Source organism: Somniosus microcephalus, chromosome 19 (genome assembly GCF_052327205.1).
Source record: "Somniosus microcephalus isolate GS21.2 chromosome 19, FLI_Smic_1.0, whole genome shotgun sequence".
Taxonomy (NCBI): domain Eukaryota; kingdom Metazoa; phylum Chordata; class Chondrichthyes; order Squaliformes; family Somniosidae; genus Somniosus; species Somniosus microcephalus.
In genome coordinates, this window is record NC_141005.1 from 8,108,485 (window position 1) to 8,123,609 (window position 15,125).

General features: G+C 46.2%; 1 protein-coding gene across 1 annotated transcript in view; it reads left to right on the forward strand.

Annotated features, from left to right (window-relative positions):
- Positions 1 to 13,966, forward strand: part of noc4l (nucleolar complex associated 4 homolog) — a 46,184-nt gene extending 32,218 nt beyond the window's left edge. Inside the window, exons 10-15 of the mRNA XM_086011926.1 lie at positions 535 to 595; positions 1,227 to 1,337; positions 2,739 to 2,902; positions 3,482 to 3,564; positions 5,378 to 5,491; positions 13,683 to 13,966. Coding sequence (XP_085868052.1) covers positions 535 to 595; positions 1,227 to 1,337; positions 2,739 to 2,902; positions 3,482 to 3,564; positions 5,378 to 5,491; positions 13,683 to 13,799 — 650 coding nt within the window. The 3' untranslated portion in view covers positions 13,800 to 13,966. The remainder of the gene's footprint in view (positions 1 to 534; positions 596 to 1,226; positions 1,338 to 2,738; positions 2,903 to 3,481; positions 3,565 to 5,377; positions 5,492 to 13,682) is intronic.
- The last annotated feature ends 1,159 nt before the right edge of the window (positions 13,967 to 15,125 follow it).

Consider the following 15,125-nt stretch of genomic DNA (forward strand, 5'->3'; position numbering starts at 1 on the left):
TATCCCTCAATCAACGCCTAAAAATAGATGATCTGGTCATTATCACATTGCTGTTTGTGGGAGCTTGCTGTGCGCAAATTGGCTGCCGCATTTCCCACATTACAACAGTGACTACACTTCAGAAGTACTTCATTGGCTGTAAAGTGCTTTGGGACGTTCTGAGGTCGTGAAAGGCGCTATAGAAATGCAAGACTTGCTTTCGACTCCATCATCATTGGTAGGGTCGTTAGCTGTCAGGTTGGGTCACTGTAGGTCCGTCCCCAAATTCCTCCATCTTGCCGCGTCAATTCCTGCCTCCTCCCCATCTTCTCCCAACTTTGAAAAGCCTCCTCAACGATGCCTTTAGTCCCCGCCCCATCCCTCCTCCCAAAATCCTGCCTGGTGTCCAGTCTCCTCATTGTAAAGTGCTTTGGAACGCTTCCCTATGTCATACATGTGCTGTATAAGGGCAGGTGACTGGCTCAGGGTCTTGCTGACTGTGGACTCTGCCCTCTGTGAATGGTTTAACCGACGTTGTATCCTTGACTTTTGTAGGAGGAGCTATTAGTCTACTTGCCTTAAACGGACTCTTCTACCTCATCCATCATCACAACTTGTAAGTCTTTCTCTAATGTTGAATGTGAACAGTTAATAAACCACAGCCCTGGGTCCCTCAGTGGACCATGGCCAGCTCTCGAAATCTGGAATCCGATTTGGTGAAGATTTTGCCTTTTTATAAACAAGGACGAGCAGCAGTTGATTAACCGGCACATCTCGTGTGTGTGTGTGCACACAGTGAATGTGTATTCTCATCATGTATTCTCCACTTGCAGTCTGTGCATGTGTATCGTTGGTGTGCAGTCCATGTACATGCAGTCTCCGAATTTGTATTGTCCATGTGGATTCTGTGTGTGCACCACTGGAAACAGTTTCTCCTTATTTACTCTATCAAAACCATTCATGATTTTGAACACCTCTATTAAATCTCCCCATAACCGCCTCTGCTGTAAGGAGAACAACCCCAGCTTCTCCGGTCTCGCCACGTAACTGAAGTCCCTCATCCCTGGTACCCTTCCAGTAAATCTCCTCGACACTTGTGATTCTCTGATGCGAAGAGCTGCTTTTAATTGCTTCAGAAGACTGTAATTGTGAAAGCGTAGTTTGCTTAAGGGACTTTTTGACCTTTTCCTGTTTCCTTTTGAATTGTGTAAATGCTGGCTCTGTTTTTTTTGTGTGTGTGTGTGTAGAGAATACCCAGACTTTTACAAAAAGCTCTACAGCTTGTTGGACCCATCTGTGCTCCATGTGAAGTACCGGGCAAGATTCTTCCATCTGTTTGATCTCTTCCTGTCTTCCAGGTCAGTATCTTGTGTCCACGCGGCCCTTCATGAACTGCGTTCGGCTCTTGTTTACATTTTAAAGTATGGTTTCTAAGCCACATTACCAAACCCTGTACATTTGGTTAGATTTCTGCGTATCCTGCTCTGACAGTAAAAGTAGATATAATCAGTTCATCCGCCCTCATTGCAACTGTTTTTTTTCACGAGTTCAGAATTTTTTCCCTCGCTTTCAATATATGGTCCCCTGACTCTGGCCTTCAACGCAGCCCCCTTCACATTAGTGGCAGTACCTTCAACCGTCTCGCCCCAATTCTCTGCAACTCCCTCACTGACCCCCTCCACTCTTTTTTTTCTCCCACTTTATTGAGACCCATCTTTTCGACAAGCCCCTTCTAACTTCTCTCTCCATAGCTCGCTACCCTGTATGTTTCTGTATGTGAAGTAGAATTAGCACAGACAGAGGCCATTCGGCCCATCGTGCCTGTGCTGGCTCTTTGGTAGAGCTCTCCAATTAGTCCCACTCCTCTCTTTCCCCACAGCCCTGGGAATTGTTTTCCCTTCAAGTATTTATTCAATTCTCTTTTGGAAAGTTACTATTGAATCTGCTTCCACTGCCCTTTCAGTTCCAGATCACAACAACACGCTGCGTAACAAAAATAGTCTCCTCATCTTCCTCTGGTTCTTTTGCCAATTGCCTTCAATCTGTGTCCTCTGGTTACCAACCAGTTTCTCTTTAATTACTCTATCAAAACCCCTCATGATTTTGAACACCTCTATTAAATCTCCCCTAAACCTTCTCTGCTCTAAGGAGAACAACCCCAGCCCAGCACGGTGGCATAGTGGTTAGCACTCTTGCCTCACAGCGCCAGGGACCCGGGTTCGAATCTGGCCTCGGGCGACTGTCTGTGTGGAGTTTGCACATTCTCCCCGTGTTTGCGTGGGTTTTCTCCGGGTGCTCCGGTTTCCTCCCACAGTCCAAAGATGTGCGAATTAGGTTGATTGGCTATGATAAATTGACCCTTAGTGTTAGGGGGATTAAATACGTGGGGTTACGGGGATAGGGTGGGATATGTGTTGGTGTAGGGGTTACGGGGATCGGGTGGGATATGTGTCGGTGCAGGCTCGATGGGCCGAAATGGCCTCTATCTGCACTGTGGGGTTTCTGTGATTCTGTGATTCTCCAGTCTCTCTCCACATAACTGAAGTCCCGAGTACCATTCTAGTAAATCTCTTCTGCGCCCTCTCCAAGGTCTTGACATCATTCCTAAAGTGTGGTGCCCAGAATTGGCCACAATACTGTAGCTGAGGCCTAACCAGTGTTGTGTAAAGGTTTAGCGTACCTTCCTTGCTCTTGTTCTCTATGCCTCTGTTTGTGTACGTACCTGTTGGTGTTTGAATTTTTTCTTTTCCTGTATCCAGCCATTTGCCAGCCTATCTTGTAGCAGCATTTAGCAAGCGGTTATCCCGGCTGAGCCTTACCGCACCACCTCCGGCCCTGCTGATGGTCATTCCATTGATATGTAATCTCATCCGTCGGCATCCGTCGTGCAAGGCCCTCGTTCACCGGCCCGGCGCAGCGCAAGGTACTGCTCCTTTCACCGTTGTCGTGGCTACTGTTGATTATCTGCGTTGGAAGTGGGGTTTTATTTTGTGTATTGCCGTGTAACTTCACTGCTGCGATTCAACAGTTGCTGCACATTTTCCATGTGTCATCTTAAATTTAATACAATCTGAGATACGCCTTGCTGATGAAAAGCAAGTCGAAGCTCCCACGTGTCAGAAATAGAGTGAACTTGGAGCAAAAGGCATTTCGGATTATTTTATTGAGTTGACGGAATTTAAGCTTTCAAAGTGGAATCGCATAAATACTTGAAAAGGAAAGATTTTCAGGGCTATAAGGAAAGATTTTCAGGGCTATGAGGAAAGCTCGGGGGAGTGGGACTAATTGGAGAGCCGGCACAGGCCTCCTCCTGTGCTGTATCATTCAGTGATTTCCAAAATTGGTGTGTGCAAATTACAGTTTCATTTCATATTATTGTTTAATTTTATTCTCTTTCATTTTGATCTGTGTGATTTTTATTTAATTTTATTCTGCCCTGCTTTAGTAATCAATTCAAGGTCTTACTCCAGTGAAGAGTCATTTTGTATTAACTGTTTTCCAGATCTTTCCGCTGATCCATACATAATGGACGAGGAAGATCCTGCCAAGTGCCGAGCGATGGAGAGTTCTCTATGGGAACTACAGGTTGGTTATTTTGTCAGTAGTGTTTCCGGCACGTTGGGAATGTGCTCTCCTATATCTATGCAGGGCACCCAGAGACGTCTGTTGTTATTCTAATCCCAGGTACCTGCATTATGGAAAATGCAAGGAATTTAATGCCAAGTACACAGGGACATTTCCATTAACTTTATAATATAAGAATTAGGAGCAGGAGTCGGCAACACGGCCCCCGAGCCTGCTCTGCCATTCAATAAGATCATGGCTGATCTTCGACCTCGACTCCACTTTCCCGCCCGATCTCCATATCCCTCGATTCCCCTAGAGTCCAAAAATCTATCGATCTCAGCCTTGAATATACTCATTGACTCAGCATCCACAGCCCTCTGGGGTAGAGAATTCCAAAGATTCACCACCCTCTGAGTGAAGAAATTTCTCCTCATCTCAGTCCTGAATGGCCGACCCCTTATTCTGAGACTGTGACCCCTGGTTCTAGACTCCCCAGCCAGGGGAAACAACCTCCCTGCATCTACCCTGTCAAGCCCTGTAAGAATTTTATATGTTTCAGTGAGATCACCTCTCATTCTTGTAAACTCCAGAGAATATCGGCCCAATCTACTCAATCTCTCCTCATAGGACAACCCTCTCATCCCAGGGATCAATCTAGTTTGTAGGCACTCTGTTCCCTAGCTTTACTTTGTGCGCACAGAGTTCTGCGTTCTTTATTTGGTGGGTGTGTGAGACACTGCTCTCTAGTTTAGTGTATTGTGCACGGACTGTGCTCCCTAGTGTATTGTGCACGGACTGTGCTCTCTAGTTTAGTGTATTGTGCACGGACTGTGCTCTCTAGTGTATTGTGCACAGTCTGTGCTCTCTAGTTTAGTGTATTGTGCATGGACTGTGCTCTCTAGTTTAGTGTATTGTGCATGGACTGTGCTCTCTAGTTTAGTGTATTGTGCACGGACTGTGCTCCCTAGTGTATTGTGCACGGACTGTGCTCTCTAGTTTAGTGTATTGTGCACGGACTGTGCTCTCTAGTGTATTGTGCACGGACTGTGCTCTCTAGTTTAGTGTATTGTGCACGGACTGTGCTCCCTAGTGTATTGTGCACGGACTGTGCTCCCTAGTGTATTGTGCACGGACTGTGCTCTCTAGTGTATTGTGCACGGACTGTGCTCTCTAGTTTAGTGTATTGTGCACGGACTGTGCTCTCTAGTTTAGTGTATTGTGCACGGACTGTGCTCCCTAGTGTATTGTGCACGGACTGTGCTCTCTAGTTTAGTGTATTGTGCACGGACTGTGCTCTCTAGTTTAGTGTATTGTGCACGGTCTGTGCTCTCTAGTTTAGTGTATTGTGCACGGACTGTGCTCCCTAGTGTATTGTGCACGGACTGTGCTCCCTAGTGTATTGTGCACGGACTGTGCTCTCTAGTGTATTGTGCACGGACTGTGCTCTCTAGTTTAGTGTATTGTGCACGGACTGTGCTCTCTAGTTTAGTGTATTGTGCACGGACTGTGCTCCCTAGTGTATTGTGCACGGACTGTGCTCTCTAGTTTAGTGTATTGTGCACGGACTGTGCTCTCTAGTTTAGTGTATTGTGCACGGTCTGTGCTCTCTAGTTTAGTGTATTGTGCACGGACCGTGCTCTCTAGTTTAGTGTATTGTGCACGGTCTGTGCTCTCTAGTTTAGTGTATTGTGCACGGACTGTGCTCTCCAGTTTTGTTCTGTGGTGCAGTGAACCTTCTCCCGTCGAATTCTGCTCGGTGTTTGAATATGACTGAAGTTCTGTTCAAGGTGGATCGGTGCCAACTTTGTTTTGTTCTCTGTCTCCCGTCCAGACGCTGCAGAAACATTACCATCCAGACGTCGCCAATGCAGCAGCTAAAATAAATAAAGATTTGTCAAACCAAGAGGCTGACTTATGCACACTCCTCGATCTTTCTGTCTCCGTGGTAAGTAATATCTTTGAGCGTCTGCAGTATTTTGGTCTGTACATTGCTGATCAGCAAGATTAGTGATTTTCGCAGAAAAATGGATAGAATCATCGAAACTCCCATAAGAATCCCATGTCCTAATTGTCAGCTGTGGCTCAGTGGGCAGCGCGCTCTCTCTTGCCTCTGAGTCAGGAGGTTGTGGGTCCAAGTCCCACTCCGGAGACTTGAGCAGATAATCTAGGCTGACACTCCCAGGGCGGTGCTGAGGGAGTGCTGCACTGTTGGAGGTGCTGTCTTTTGGATGAGACGTTAAACCGAGGCCCCGTCTGTCCCCTCGGGTGGATGTAAAAGATCCCATGGCACTATTTTGACGAAGAGCAGGGGAGTTCTCCCCGGTGTCCTGGCCAACATTTATCCCTCAATCAACATCACAAAAAAACAGATTATCTGGTCATTATCACATTGTTGTTTGTGGGAGCTTGCTGTGTGCAATTTGGCTGCCGCATTTCCTACATTACAACAGTGACTACACTTCAAAAAGTACTTCATTGGCTGTAAAGCGCTTTGGGATGTCCGGTGGTCGTGAAAGGCGATATGCAAGTCTGTCTTTTTTTTCTTTTTATAATTCCCATGATTTATTCTCTCAATGCAACGCGTTTAATCATCAACTTCCCGAATCATGGAATGCCGAGATACGGTGGCCCAGTGTTTCTGGTACTGGACTCGCAACCCAGAGGTCATGAGTTCAAACCTGGTAGTGTATGGGCTGTGGCCCCGGGTAAAATGACCATGAGATCTGGCGAACTGTTGTAAAAACCCAACTGGTTACATAAGAACATAAGAAATAGGAGCAGGAGTAGGCCAATCGGCCCCTCGAGCCTGCTCCACCATTCAATAAGATCATGGCTGATCTGATCCTAACCTCTAATCTTCTATCACTCTGCATCCACCCGAACCCATGTGATCTCCCGGGAGAGGCGAAAAACCAGATAAAGACCCAATGGCCAATTTGGGAGAAAAAAATCTGGGAAATTCCTCTCCGACCCATCTAGGCGATCGAAATTCTTCCAGGAGATCACTCTGTCCCTATATTTTCTACAGTACTTACCTTCTGTAAAGGCGATCTCCACCCCAGCCAGGAACAGGAATAAAACCATCTCCTGAAATCTAACAGAATTAGAACACAGTAGGAGCAGAACAAGGCTACACGGCCCCTGGGCCCGCTCCACTACCCACAGGGCCATGACCATTCCGAACCCAGACTCATGTCCAATTTCCTGCCCGCTCCCCGTAACCCTTAATTCCCTTTACTTCTAGGAAACTATCTATTTCTGTTTTAAATTTATTTAATGATGTAGCTTCCACAGCTTTCTGGGGCAGCAAATTCCACAAACCTACCACCCTCTGAGTGAAGAAGTTTCTCCTCATCTCAGTTTTGAATGAGCAGCCCCTTATTTTAAGATTATGCCCCCTAGTTCTAGTTTCACCCATCATTGGGAACATCCTCACCGCATCCACCCGATCAAGCCCCTTCACAATCTTATATGTTTCAATAAGATCGCCTCTCATTCTTCTGAACTCCAATGAGTAGAGTCCCAATCTACTCAACCTCTCCTCATATGACCACCCCCTCATCCCCGGGATTAACCGAGTGAACCTTCTTTGTACTGACTCGAGAGCAAGTATGTCTTTTCTTAAGTATGGACACCAAAACTGTATGCAGTATTCCAGGTGCGGCCTCACCAATACCTTGTACAACTGCAGCAATACCTCCCTGTTTTTATATTCCAACCCCCTAGCAATAAAAGCCAACATTCCATTGGCCTTCTTAATCACTTGCTGCACCTGCATACTAACTTTTTGAGTTTCGTGCACCAGGACCCCCAGATCCCTTTGTACTACAGTACTTTCCAGTTTCTTGCCATTAAGATAATAACTTGCTCTATGATTTTTCCTGTCAAAGTGCATAACCTCACACTTTCCAGTATTGTATTCCATCTGCCAAATCTCTGCCCACTTGCTTAGCCTGTCTATGTCCCTTTGCAGGTTTTTTATGTCCTCCTCACTCACTACTTTCCGTCCCATCTTTGTATCATCTGCAAACTTTGATATGTTACACTCGGTCCCCTCCTCCAAATCGTTAATATAGATTGTAAAGAGTTGGGGACCCAGCACTGACCCCTGCGGAACACCACTAGTTACTGGTTGCCAATCTGAGAACGAACCATTTATCCCAACTCTCTGCTTTCTGTTAGAGAGCCAATCCTCCACCCACGCCAGAATATTACCCCCAATCCCGTGATTTTTTATCTTGAGCAATAATCTTTTGTGTGGCACCTTGTCAAATGCCTTTTGGAAGTCTAAATACACTACGTCCACTGGTTCCCCTTTATCCACCCTGTATGTTACTTCCTCAAAAAACTCAAGCAAATTTGTTAAACATGACTTCCCCTTCATGAAACCATGCTGAGTTTGCCCTATTAAATTATGTTTATCCAAATGTCCCGTTACTGTCTCCTTAATAATGGACTCTAACATTTTACCAACCACAGATGTTAGGCTAACAGGTCTATAGTTTCCAGCCTTCTGCCTACTACCCTTTTTAAATAAGGGTGTTACATTAGCAGTTTTCCAATCTGCCGGGACCTTTGCTGAGTCCAGTGAGTTTTGGAAAATTATTACCAATGCATCCACAATCCCTACCGCTACTTCCCTCAAGACCCTGGGATGCAAGCCATCAGGTCCAGGGGATTTATCCGCCTTGAGTCCCATTATTTTACCAAGTACCACTTCCTTAGTGATTTTAATCGTATTTAGTTCCTCCCCCCCTAGAGCCCCCTGTTTGTCCAGTGTTGGGATATTCTTAGTGTCCTCTACTGTAAAGACTGATACAAAATAATTGTTCAGTGTTTTTGCCATCTCCATGTTTCCCACCATTAATTTCCCGGTCTCATCCTCTAAGGGACCAACATTTACTTTAGCCACCCTTTTTCTTTTTATATAACTATAGAAACTTTTACTGTCTGTTTTTATATTTTTTGCTAATTTACTTTCATAATCTATCTTCCCTTTCTTAATCAATCTTTTTGTTATTTTTTGCTGTCTTTTAAAGACTTCCCAATCTTCCATCCTCCCACTAGATTTGGCTACTTTATATGCCCTTGTTTTTAGTCGGATACTATCCTTAATTACTTTACTTAGCCACGGATGGCTATCTTTTCTTTTACACCCTTTTTTCCTCAGTGGAATATATTTTTCACTACTGATCTTCAGGGACGGGAACCTGCTGTCCTTACCCGGTCCGGTCTGCATGTGACTCCAGTCCCTACACCAAGTGGCTAATTGTTGATGCCTTCTGAAGTGGCCCAGCAAGCCGCTCAGTTGTGAAAGCAACAGCTTCTAAGGGCAACCGGCGATGGTCAATCAGTGCCGCCTTGCCAGTGACACCCACAGATCAAATGGAAATTCCAGATTCTCATTTAATGAAAGTGGGGCTTCCGAAGGTATTTGCTGGCTAATGGAGAAGATGTTGGCTCTCATTAACTTTTGAAAAGCCTTGCTGATTGTTGCTTGGAATGAAGATAGAGGGGGGCCTAGTTGTGATTCTCTACTTGACTTCCGACCTGGGGTTGCACTGCGGCCTGCGACTCGGGTTTGCTTACTTCCATTGGCTGAGCGCACTTCAGTTCCTGTTCCGGCCACAAAGTCCCTTTCGAAAGTGAGGGACACTTCCTCCTGAGAGTGAAAGATGCTTCACTTAAACCTCAGGTCCTGGACTGGTTGTTGAGAAGCCGAGGGACTTCTGGTGGTGAGTGGCTTGCATGGGAGGAAAGTGGGAGGTCAAAGAAGAGAAATAACCCGTGACAAATCACTCGCAGTACCAAAGTCACAAATGACGCTGTTTGGACCCAGTTGAATTGGCAAGTTGGCCATTAACATTTCAATTACTCCTCACCGCTGGGTTAAAATCCTGGAATTCCTGACCATTGTCGGGAGCTCCAGAACTGCAGCAGTTTCAGAAGAAGGCCCACTACCACCAACTTCTCGGAGGTAACTAGGGGTGGGCAGTGAAATGCCAGCCTTGCCAACGACGCCCGCATCCCGAGAATAAAACATTAAAAAAAGTTGGTTGTATTCAGCTGAAGGGCAGCTGAACGAACATCAGTTGACGTTCTGTGAGCTCGTTACTGTGGCTTAGCTGAGCGTTTCATAAAAGGAGTGGTGCAGGAAATCTGTTGGAATGAGCGAGGAGTTGCGTATTCGATAATGACATTGGTGCAGCGCCTCGGATGAATATTGTATGAATTGCTTGTGTGAGCCATCGATTATTTTGGAGTCTGCAAGAAAAACTGTTCCAATAAGGAAGGGCAATAAGAAAGAAAGGGCTCGTGCATATATATAGAGCAACTCATCACCTCCCCGGGCAGGTCCCAAAGAGCTTCAAACTCAATGAGATTCCTTGAAGTGCACTCATTGTTCTCCCTTTTTTCCATTTGTGAAATGCCTTGGGAATGTTTCTTTATGTTATATAGATTCATAGAAGATAGGAGCAGGAGTCGGCCATTCGGCCCCTCGAGCCTGCTCCGCCATTCAATGGGACCATGGCTGATCATCCTGCTTTCTCCCCATACCCCTTGATCCCTTTAGCCTTAAGAAATATATCCAACTCCTTCTTGAATATATTTAATGAATTGGCCTCTACTGCCTTCTGTGGTAGAGAATTCCACAGGTTCACCACTCTCTGGGTGAAGAAATTCCTCCTCATTTCTGTCCTAAATGGCTTACCCCTTATCCTTAGACTGTGACCCCTGGTTCTGGACTCCCTGACCATCGGGAACACCCTTCCTGCATCTAGTCTGTCCAGTCCTGTCAGAATTTTATAAGTTTCAATGAGATTCCCTCTCAATCTTCTAAACTCCAGCAAGTATAAGCCCAATCGACCCAATCTCTCCTCATACGTCATTCCTGCCATCCCAGGTATCAGCCTGGTGAATCTTCGCTGAACTCCTTCCATGGCAAGAACATCCTCAGATAAGGCGACCAAAACTGCACACAATACTCAAGATGTGGTCTCACCAAGGCCCTGTACAACTGCAGCAAGACATCCTCGTTCCTGTACTCAAAGCCTCTCGCTACGAAGGCCAACATACCATTTGCCGCCTTAACCGCCTGCTGCACCTGCATGCTTACCTTCAGCGACTGGTGCACAAGGACACCCAGGTCTCGTTGCACTTCCCCTTCTCCCAATCTATTGCCATTCAGATAATATTCTGCCTTCCTGTTTTTGCCACCAAAGTGGATAACCTCACATTTATCCACGTTATATTGCATCTGCCATGCTTCTGCCCAATCACCCAACCTGTCCAAATCATCCTGGAGTTTCTCGGCATCCTCCTCACAGCACACACGCCCATCCAGCTTTGTGTCGTCTGCAAACTTGGAGATATTACATCTAGTTCCCTCGTCTAGATCATTAATATATATTGTGAATAGCTGGTGTCCAAGGACCGATCCCTGCGGTACCCCACTAGTCACTGCCCGCCACTCGGAAAAAGAGCCGTTTATTCCAACTCTTTGCTTTCTGTCTGCCAACCAGTTCTCTATCCAAGTCAATACCTTGCCCCCAAACCCATGTGCCTTAACTTTACACGCTAATCTCTTACGCGGGACCTTATCGAAAGCCTTCTGAACGTCCAAATATAGGCCAACGGGAGTAAATACATGGACTCTGCTTTATAACTCTCATTCAGTGCAATGCCACATGCATTGTACACAGAGGGCTGCTTTCCCCACGGGGAGTGTTGAGGCTGAGATCATATAATTTTTGTACGGGAGAATTGGATCAATATTTGAAGCTAAGGAAGATACAGGACTATGGGGAGAGAGCAGGGCAGTGGGATTAGTTTGGGATTGATACAGGGCTATGGGGAGAGAGCGGGGCAGTGGGATTAGTTTGTGATTGATACAGTGCTATGGGGAGAGAGCGGGGCAGTGGGATTAGTTTGGGATTGATACAGGGCTATGGGGAGAGAGCGGGGCAGTGGGATTAGTTTGGGATTGATACAGGGCTATGGGGAGAGAGCGGGGCAGTGGGATTAGTTTGGGGATTGATACAGGGCTATGGTGAGAGCGGGGCAGTGGGATTGATACAGGGCTATGGGGAGAGAGCGGGGCAGTGGGATTAGTTTGGGATTGATACAGGGCTATGGGGAGAGAGCGGGGCAGTGGGATTAGTTTGGGGATTGATACAGGGCTATGGTGAGAGCGGGGCAGTGGGATTAGTTTGGGATTGCTCCAGCAAAGAGCTGGCACAGGCTCGATGGGCCGAATGGACTCCATGCTGAAACCTCTGTAGTTCATTGATCTTCCTCCAAAAGACCCGAAGCAAGTGGACAATTCTGCTACATCTGTGCCTAACACATTTCGATATTCTTGATGAAATGCTATGTCCTTGCACTTTGTGTACGAAGGGAGGATTTTTTTGGAGGAGAGAGGGAGTGAGAAAATAGTCTGATTTACAAACAGAGTCCACACTGCAGTGGAAGCAATAACACTCCGAGCTTCAGTGCGTTCCATAGCACGTTAATAGTATTTGAATGCCGCACAGTGCTGTGGTATCTGTACACGGTCATCAGATTCTGTGGGTTTCTTTAGTTACTCCCCCACCCCCAATATTGAGATACCTCTGATTCCTGTACAGCCCACACACAAACTGGGCATGGAGAAGAACTAGTTAAGAGATGAGCCACAGCAGGTGAACTCGCCGTCGCTGGATATGGGGCCTGACCGAGAAAAAAAGACTTGCATTTCTATAGCGCCTTTCATGACCACCGGACGTCCCAAAGCGCTTTACACATGAAGCACTTTTTTATTTTGAAGTGTAGTCCCTGTTGTAATGTAGGAAATGCGGCAGCCAATTTGCGCACAGCAAGCTCCCACAAACAGCAATGTGATAATGACCCGATAATCTGTTTTAGTGATGTTGGTCGAGGGATAAATATTGGCCCCAGGACAATTACCACACTTGATCAACAACAGTGTGCATTTATATAGTGCCTTTTAACTAGTAAAACGTCCCAAGGTGCTTCACAGGAGCAATTATCAAACTAAATTTGACACCGAGCCACATAAGGCGATCTTGGGACAGGTGACCAAAAGCTTGGTCAAAGAGGCAGGTTTTAAGGAGCGTCTTAAAGGAGGAGAGAGAGAGAGGCGGAGAGGTTTAGGGAGGGAATTCCAGAGCTCGGGGCCCAGGCAGCTGAAGGCACGGCTGCCAATGGTGGAGCGATTAAAATCGGGGATGCGCAAGAGGCCAGAATTGAAGGAGCTCAGAGATCTCGGAAGGTTAGAATCATAGAATGGTTAGAATCATAGAATGGTTACAGCACAGAAGGAGGCCATTCGGCCCGTCGAGCCCGTGCCAGCTCTCTGCAAGAGCACTTCAGCTAGTCCAGCTCCCCCGCCCTTTCCCCGTAGCCATGCAAATTTTTTTCGTTCAGGTACTTATCCAACTCCCTTTTGAAAGCCATGATTGAGTCTACCTCCACCACCCTTTCAGGCAGCGCATTCCAGATCCTAACCACTCGCTGCGTAAAAAAAAGTTTTTCCTCGTGTCGCCTTTGGTTCTTTTGCCAATCACCTTAAATCTGTGTCCTCTGGTTCCCGACTCTTCTGCCAATGGGAACAGTTTCTCTCTCTCTACTCTATCCAGACCCCTCATGATTTTGAACACCTCCATCAAATCTCCTCTCAACCTTCTCTGCTCCAAGGAGAAAAACCCCAACTTCTCCAGTCTATCCACGTAACTGAAGTCCCTCATCCCTGGAATCATTCTCGTAAATCTTTTCTTTTTCCCTCTCTAAGGCCTTTACATCCTTCCTAAAATGCGGTGCCCAGAATTGTGGCCGAACCAGTGTTTTATACAGGTTCATCGTAACTTCCTCGCCTTTGTACTCTATGCCTCTATTCATGAAGCCCAGGATCACATTTTACTTTGTTAACCGATTTCTCAACCTGCCCTGCCAGGTTATAGAAAAACATCCCAAAGCACAACAGAAAGAAGAAGCAACGTGGGCGGCGAGGCAAAGGGGGAGTGGGGTGACACCAAAAGACTGGGGGGGGGGGCCTTGATGGCTGGAAACTCCAAGGTATAGACTGCATCACCTTCAGTTCTCTCAATCGATGTATTTGTGTTTTTTTTTTAAAACAGCTGTTTGAAAAAGAACCAAAGAAAAAAGCAAAATCTGCCCCCTTGGAGTTCGAGCCAGCCGAGGGCTTACTGAGACGGAAACAGGACCTGGTCACACTTCACTGGGCTTTGGAATAACAGTCGTTACAAGAGTGTAGAGACGTTCATCGGTTGTAGAAATGAAACACTATCTGGTGAATTTTTCCGAGTGGTTGTAATCTTCTGTTTTCAGTTATAGTCATCGCGGTTTTTAAAAAAACAACTTTGTAATAGATGTGTGGCCAATATAGAAAATCTTTCTGGTGCTGTTTTGAGTCTGTGTGGTTTGAGTGGGTTGGGGAGGGGGAGCGATTGAGAGCCTTTTCGGAGGAGGTCAGACCATACTCTAACTGTTGCCTACGCACATAACATGGAGCCGAGACGGCGCAGTTGCCAATGTGGTGGACGGTGTTGAAGGTTTCTGCCTTTTGTTGATATCCATGAGAGGAGGACACATGACAGAGAAGAGCTGGCGCTAAGCGGGAGGACCAGGAGGTTGCTGCTACACCACTCATTGAACAGTCCAGACTCCCTGAATGATATTTAAACAACAGCGACCTATAAGGAATAGAAGGATATGCTGATGGGGTGAGGCTCGTGTGGAGCACAAACACCGGCACGGACCAGTTGGGCCGAATGGCCTGTTTCTGAGCTATAGATTCGATGTCACTCGATAATCCAGATCAGGATTTTAACATTCTAGTATATGGAATGTGAATTAGAAACAGGAGTAGGCCATTCAGTCCCTCATTAATACATTTAAACTGTATACAACTGAACAGTAAAATCCCATCATTTATATATCACACAATTCACCAAAGCAATCTTATTGCAACTCTTGTTCAGGGCAGAATTTGATTAATTCTATACTAATTGCAGAGCTCTTTCAAAGAGCCGGCACAGACACGATAGGCCGAATCATACCATAGAACGATACGGCACAGGAGGAGGCCATTCGGCCCATCGTGCCTGTGCCGGCTCTTTGAAAGATTCTCTCCAATTAGTCCCACTCCCCCTGCTCTTTCCCCATAGACCTGCAAATTTCTCCCCTTCAAGTATTTATCCCCGATTTCCTTTTGAAAGTTACTACTGAATCTGCTTCCACCGCCCTTTCAGGCAGCACGTTCCAGATCACAACAACTCGCTGCCCTCTGGTTTGTAAAAAAACAAGGAAGTCATGCCAAACCCCTCTTGTTAAATATAAACGAAGTATTGGTTTGCTGGTCTGTGGTTTCTGTGTGATGTGAGCTGGAGGACTGGTACCTCTTGGGCACGCTCTCTTTCATTTTATCTAATGCAACATTTGATGGATGGTTATGATAACACCCGCTTGTGTCAAGTGGTTTATCATTTGCGGTTGTCTTGTTGGCACTTGTTAATGTGCTTTCACTTCCTTTGCCACCTCATGCCACTTTAAAATACAAG